The sequence below is a fragment of the Miscanthus floridulus genome, chromosome 17 (genome assembly GCF_019320115.1).
Source record: "Miscanthus floridulus cultivar M001 chromosome 17, ASM1932011v1, whole genome shotgun sequence".
Lineage (NCBI taxonomy): Eukaryota > Viridiplantae > Streptophyta > Magnoliopsida > Poales > Poaceae > Miscanthus > Miscanthus floridulus.
Window position 1 is genome coordinate 25,491,100 of NC_089596.1, and position 7,056 is coordinate 25,498,155.

General features: G+C 47.7%; 1 protein-coding gene across 1 annotated transcript; it reads right to left on the reverse strand.

Moving 5' to 3' along the window:
- Nucleotides 1-23: 23 nt before the first annotated feature.
- Nucleotides 24-3,770, reverse strand: LOC136517306 (histidine--tRNA ligase, cytoplasmic-like). The gene is made up of 6 exons (XM_066510854.1): nt 2,336-3,770; nt 2,032-2,211; nt 1,420-1,812; nt 1,016-1,297; nt 606-746; nt 24-529 (listed from the first exon to the last, which is right to left on the reverse strand). Exons 1-6 carry the CDS (start codon nt 3,719-3,721, stop codon nt 227-229), a joined length of 2,685 nt encoding a protein of 894 aa, XP_066366951.1. The 5' UTR covers nt 3,722-3,770; the 3' UTR covers nt 24-226.
- Between the last annotated feature and the right edge of the window lie 3,286 nt (nt 3,771-7,056).

Here is a 7,056-nt window from a genome sequence, read left to right on the forward strand (position 1 = left end):
ACTTTTGATTTCAAGCACCAAAAATATAATTCACAATATGTCGCGGCCTGATTCATCAGCATAATGCATTGGGATTCAAGGGATTCCAATGACTGTAACAAGTGGCTCTCTTACCAACCCGACTGAAACATTCACATCAGTATAAACTGTAATGCTGCAATATCATTCTCATCCTAATTGATTTTGTCTCAAATGGATGTCAAAAGATCAACGCCTAAAATTTCCCTTAGGATCTACTCAATCTATTCTTCAGCTCTTCAACAAAATCCTTCCTATCAACCTCGTATTCCTGGTTGGCTTCAACATCCTTCAACTTCACAGTTCCTTTCTGCAGCTCCGACTCGCCGACAAGCACCATCCACGGAATGCCTGATTGCAAGGCATACTTGATGTGGTTCGCCACCCTGGTAGTGAGCTTGAACTCTGCCTTTATCCCAGCATTCCACAGCTCGCTCACGAGCTCGGCAGCTAGTGTAAGGTCCTTTCCCAGAATCGACACCAGCACTTCTGTCTCTGTAGGCCGGATCTTCTACAGTTCAAGAAAAATTTATTAAGTTGCTACAAGTACCCTTGAAAGAAGAAGGATAAAATGAGCGCTCAACTACCTCATTTCTTTCTTTCTCCTGTTGCTCCATGATTGCAAAGACTCTCTCAATTCCAAGGCTCACACCGACAGCAGGGATTTGCTTCCCGCTAAACATACCCACAAGGTTGTCGTACCGACCGCCAGCCGCGATGGAGCCAACCTGTTGCCAAATATTGTTAGTACATGAATCAACTAAAATGGTCTTTAGTTCCTTGAGAGTTAGAAAAGGGTGCGTGTAACTGCATATGCGATGACAAATAGTAAAAAGACAAAATGTTGAATACATCAATTATCAATGAATTGATTTTTCTTTTTTTTAGAAAGCAATGTATTGAGTTGATGAATAATAACAGTATGCTTTAAGAAGATCCAGAGTACTGATGAATTAACTTGAACATCACTGTGCAGTGATAAGTAATTATTTCTAACCTGAGCCGCACCCTTGAAAAGGGCTTCATATATGACGCCAGTGTAGTAATCAAGGCCCCTGGCCAAACTTAAATCAAAAACTATCTTGTTTATTGCATTTGATTTATCCAGAGCCTTGAATAATATCTCCAGCTCATTCAGTGCAGCAACAGACCCTTCATTATCCATAAACTTGCTGCCCTCCTTTCTCAACTCCATCAAAACTTCCAACGGGGGTCCTCTAGTCTTCACTAAATTGCCAATTTCATCTGCGGTTTCATTTGATATACCTTTCTCATCGACCTATTGGACACAAAAAACAGTTAGGACTACTATGGCCAACATGTCTACAACTCATTAAGGTGGCATGATGAAACAAAAATATAATGAACCCTCAGCCAAAACCAGTTAATTCAGATGCTTACCAGTTCCTTCTTCACCTGTTCGAACGTTTGTTTGTCCAGCTTGTCAATACTCGAGCAAACTGTTCTGAACTTTTGAGGAGGCACACCACAAATCTCCAACATACCATCAAGCAACTTTCTGTGATTCAATTTTATCTCATACGTGCCTATATCCAGCTGATTCAGCAATTCAGTCAAAACACTGATGACCTCAAAATCCGGTTCCATAGGTTCATATACACCAGCAATGTCGAAGTCACATTGGTAGAACTCTCGGTACCTTCCCTTAGATGGATTATCTCTCCTATATACTTTCGCTATCTGGTATCTCTTCAGTGCACTTATGCTATTCATGGCAACATACCGGGCAAATGGAACAGTCAGATCATACCGCAAAGAGCAAAGCTCACCACCCTGCATGTTATTTTAACAGTAAGACATCAAACCATAATTATGAGGGCACTATCTAAGGAAAACACTGCAACAAATGAATAGAATGAGAGCTCCAGATACTGGCAATGATATCATTAGCCCTCTGCATAATCTATAGAAAAGACAAGTACATGACAAATCACAGCATGAACATGAATTTTCTTCACCAAGCTAAAATGTAAGAGGACACTGAAACAATACCTGATCAGCCAAGTCATATATCAACTTTGAGTCTTCACCATATTTTCCCATAAGGGTTTCTCTCAGCTCAAATACAGGTGTATCAAGTGCAGTAGCACCGTGCATCTTGAATACACTAGTTATAATTGAAAATGCTCGCTCCCTTATCGCCATTTGCTCTTTCCCAAAGTCACGTGTACCCTAACAGGAGTAAGCATAAACATTTAGAAAAATGAGGAAAGGGAACAGCATTACAATCTGATGAGTACCACTAATCAGACCATATAAATAAAACAGCACCGTCTGCGAATAGTATGATTCTCACCTTAGGAATTTTAGGCAATCTCCTGACTTCATTGCTCTCAACAATCTCCTTCACCTTCTCCACAAGGGACTCCAATCCGGGACATTTGGGATCAAATAGCAATGACAGAGAGGTTGCCCACTCTGCAACCAACGCAGAATTCACGGAAGCAACAGCACTTCCATTTGTCACATAGTCCCTGAGCAGCATCAGCACAGCAGAAGTACCCTTCCCCAAAGTTTTCTTCTTCTTGCTCTTCTTGTCACCCTTTCCTTTGTCCCCACCAGCCTGTGGCTTCTCAGCTGAACTGGCTGCTTCATTCTCAGCAGCAGCTTGCGGCTTCTCAATTGAACTGTCTGCTTCAATTACTGCCATGGCCACAGCTGCTTCCCAGGCAAGAAAGTCCCTGAACTTGAGCAAGTGGTTGTACACCCCCTTCAAGACCGACACAGCATCTGAATCAATCAAAACCTTGTCAAGCATTCCCTTCAAATCATCCACGCTAACGCCACCAGTAAGCTTCTCCCGAAGCTCAGCATCAGCAATGCCCTCCGCACAGAGCCTTGCCCGGGCAACACTCAGCTTGCACAGTGCCAGCACAGCTCTAGCGAGCTGCGTGGCCAGCACCACCAGTGCCTCCTCCTTTCCCTCACCGGTTTGACCAGCATCCCTCTTCCCTAATTTCACAGGCGCGTTGAGCTCGATGCGCACTAATGCGTGCAGCGCCCGCACCGCCTGACGGAAGATCCCATTCAGGGCGGGCACCTTGGCGAACGTGGCGGCAGCGGGGGCGCCTCCCCCCGCAGCGCCGACAAGCTTGGAGCCAAAGACGAGCACCTTGATGTCGGCGGCAACGTCGGCCTCGTCCTTGGCGGAGAGCCCGTCGCCGGAGGCCGGCACGTCGAAAGCCCCGGCGGCGTCCCCGCGCGCGGCCTCGCACGACAGAGCGGCGACGGCGTCGGCGACGCGGGCCAGCGGCGCGGCGCAACAGTCGACCAGCGCCGCGAGCGCGACGGCGGCGGGCGCGGACGCCGCGGCCACCGCGGCCTCGTCGCGGGAGCCCAGCGGCAGCGCGGCGGCGAGGTCGAGCGAGCCCGCGAGGCGGGCGGCCGTGGCGGCGGTGACGAGCGCGGAGGCGGAGTCGGACGCGGTCAGGACCAGCTTGTTCAGCAGCACCGCCGCGGCGGCGCGGGACTCGGCGGGCGCCAGTGACGCGATGGCGGCGGCGAGCGGTGCGGGGGTCTCCTGCGTCGAGGCCGCGCGGGTCGAGAGCGACTTCTGCGCGGAAGGGTCGATGCCCGGCGCGGCGAGGCCGAGGGAGAGCGCGTAGACGGCGGCTGGCGACAGGGTGGCGCCCTTGCCGCCGAGCATCACGGTGGCGGCGGCGGCGGCGGAGGTGGACGCCATTGAGACCGATGCTAAACCCTAGCGCGGGAGGAGGAAAGGGATTCACGATCTGATCCGATGGACGGCATGGATGCGCTGTCTTGTTAAGCTTTTTTTTGGAGAGAAAAAAAAACGTCACTGTTGCAGAATTACGTTGTGTCCAAAGCTACCTGTTGCAGTGTTGCTGCAATTGTCAAATGACAAATGTGATCTTCACGAGTTTTTTCCCCCTCGAAACACTATTGAAGAAAACGTCCTCTTCAAGTCACCGACTGCACTAATTGCCAAGTCAGCTATTCATTACAATTCGTTTAAAAAAGATCGAGATGGTAATTTGACAAAAATTTGCACAAAGACGAGATCAAATACAATAAGCAAACGGAGTAATGTTGAGTTGAAGGGAATCATGATTAGCACCTTAGCTCTCCAAGAAACGGCCTTCGCGTCATCCATTGGAGACTTGGTTAGCGCCTTAGCTCCTTCGCTGCCTCCGTTTCTTCACTCCACCATCCAACTAGATATCATTTGAACACATCGGCGAATGAAAGCCCTTTCAATCTCTCTAAACATTTGTGCTTAGAGCATTTCTAAGAGTTTTTCTGTTCGTCTGCCTAGAGCTAAAATTATGGTTGTGTAATAAAAATCACCCTCCAACAGTCCCCCTATTCAACATCCTGTGTTTAGTGCTATCCTAAATTATCTTCTCTCTCTCTCTCCTCTTAAATTTGAGATGTCATGTTGTCCACCAGTTAGTGACATTAGATCAAAACAGCTCATAGATATTGATCAATCAAACCGGGCACAGTACTATTAGACTGCAAGGTTGTAGCATTGCTGACCCTATATCAAGATTTCAATGCACACATGCTATAAATAAATTAGCTAAAGAAACAGTGTGACACTATTCTTTGTAAAATAAACCTACCTAGACTTGCAGTTAATTTATTTATAGATTATATGGGAAAGACAAGTCAGTCCACCATCAATCACCGATAATAATAATAATAATAATAAGATATGAACACCAGAATCTTGCCTTGGTTACAAAAAAGAGGATACACATTAATAAGGGTGTGCCTTGCCATATAAGTTGCTACATACATACGATACATGATTCAGGAAAGTTATATGCATAATGAAAATTTAACAGCGCGGCAGTGGCACAGTAATGCTGTGCATCGCAGAAATCCTAGCCTGAAATGTCCTTTCATACAAGCACTGTGGACATTCAAGCAAGACATCGTACTGTAGGGATATGCTAATATCTCTGTTGGTTTCATAATGATGTGAGCTTGGCACGGATATTCTAGTTATTCGTGTCAGTTTTATAGCATATATAAACCTCGGTATAAATGTGGCCACTTGTGTGCTTCACTATCACGATTGTTTATTTGTCATTGAACCGGATCTTTTCCTTTCAGGCATGTGAGCATCTGGTGTAACAAAGGGCAAGGTAAATAAAGAGGGTACTAATACTTGACGACATTTCCCTTTTCTTTTACTAAAGTGTAGAACAGATCTCCTCTCACAGGTAGCGGTCCTTCAGTTTTTCTACTTTGATTTGATGCTTTGTGCTTTCATCAAGCACGAGGTCTTTTTTGTGTGTTCTTTTTGATAATTCAGCAGCCACGAGGTTGGTTGTCGGATACCTTACTTAGAAGGATGATATGCTTACATCCTGGAAGAAGGACCAACCGGCTGCTCCAGACCACGAACATACACCGACCATCTGTAGTGACTTTTGTTTCTCTGCTCCGATCCAAATTTAGACATTGATTCCAGCAAATGCCTGTAGCCTGATTGAGCGGAGAAGCAAGCATGGCACAACAAGCCACGGCACCGGCACATCTCTGGGTCCAAGCCCAAGGAGAACAATACTCGAAGTCGAAGCCTTCGTGGCAGGAGCAACCACCCTGTTGGTTTTGCAGCTCATCTCTGGGTTCTGCAGGCGGCGGTCAAGCAGCATGTGGATCCAAGGACCTGTGTGGCTGGCTTACACACTCCGTCACGGCCTATGATCTTGACGAGACCAAGCAGTGGAAGAAGCAACTCTTTGAGCAGGTTGATTCGGGAGGCTCTCGCTCTCGGTCCGAGTCTCAGCTGCTGCAGGGGTCCAGGACCAGGTCCAGGTCCGAGTCTGAACCTGACCCTATCACGATGGAAGGCGGCAGGCACCTTGTTCGGTAGTATGGCTACTTCCTCAACACTCACGGTGCCACAGCCCATGGTTACAGAACTAAGCTATCTGAGGAGGATATCATCACCGTCGACATGATCTGGGAGAAGTGCAATGATATGCTGCCCTTCGATCCAAGCGGCGGCTCGCAGTCGAAAGATGTGTGCCTCTCATTTGCCTTGTTTCACCTGCTCAAGCGCCGGTACTTTGGGATCAACTGCTATGAGGCCGGTCTCCAGAAGACGCGCGGCTTCGTACTCAGTGGGCTCCTGGCGTCAGAGGATGGCAAGAGAGCATTCAGGATCACTGTGGAGGTATTGCAAGCCATGCTGTATTTGGCATCAGATTGGTCCTTGGTATCAATGGCATGCTACCATGTGAGAAAAGGACCATGCCAAGCCATGTACTCTCTTCTCCATAAGCTGATATATATGCTTAGAAAGCGAAGTTTATTCAAGTACTGGCAAGACGAGATGCGCCAGTACTCAATAATTGAAGGCAGCCGTTGGCATAAACCTTCCCCGCCACAAGGGCCGCTACCCAAAGTAAATGTGCTTCTCTTCTTCATTGTTGCCAAGATTTATATGCTACTCAACTGAAATTGCATGGAAGATTTGCACATGCCAGTACTGCCGTAGCATCGTGCAGGATGTGAAGCTGCCTGATACCGTGAAGCCTGAGATTGATTCATCCCTCAAGTCCATTGCCCCCACTGATCATCTAACAAACGGAGAAGCATCGCTGCAGCGGAATGAACTGTTCATCACCCCGTTCAAGGAGACACTGAGAAGGGATGACTGGGACCTAACAGACACCATGCTGATATGGCACATCGCGACCAACTGCTGTGAAACTGGGCTAACTCCTGCAGTGGAGATCTCTCGCCATGGTAAACTCAGGCACTACCGCGAGGTTGCCACCACCTTATCCAGGTACTCTGCATACCTCATGGCCTCTGTCCCGGAACTGCTCCCTGGTAACCCTACAGATATCAGCTTCACATTTGACAAGGTAATGCAAGAAGCAACAGTGGTTCTGTACCCAGGGCAGGAGGAGGATATTCGCGAGCGTGCAATAGCAAACAGAGACATGCTGACAGAGGCTCTCAACCGCTCAAGACCATCAGACCAGGAGGATCACAATGACACTATATTCTTCAGAGGACTAAAGCTTGGGAAGG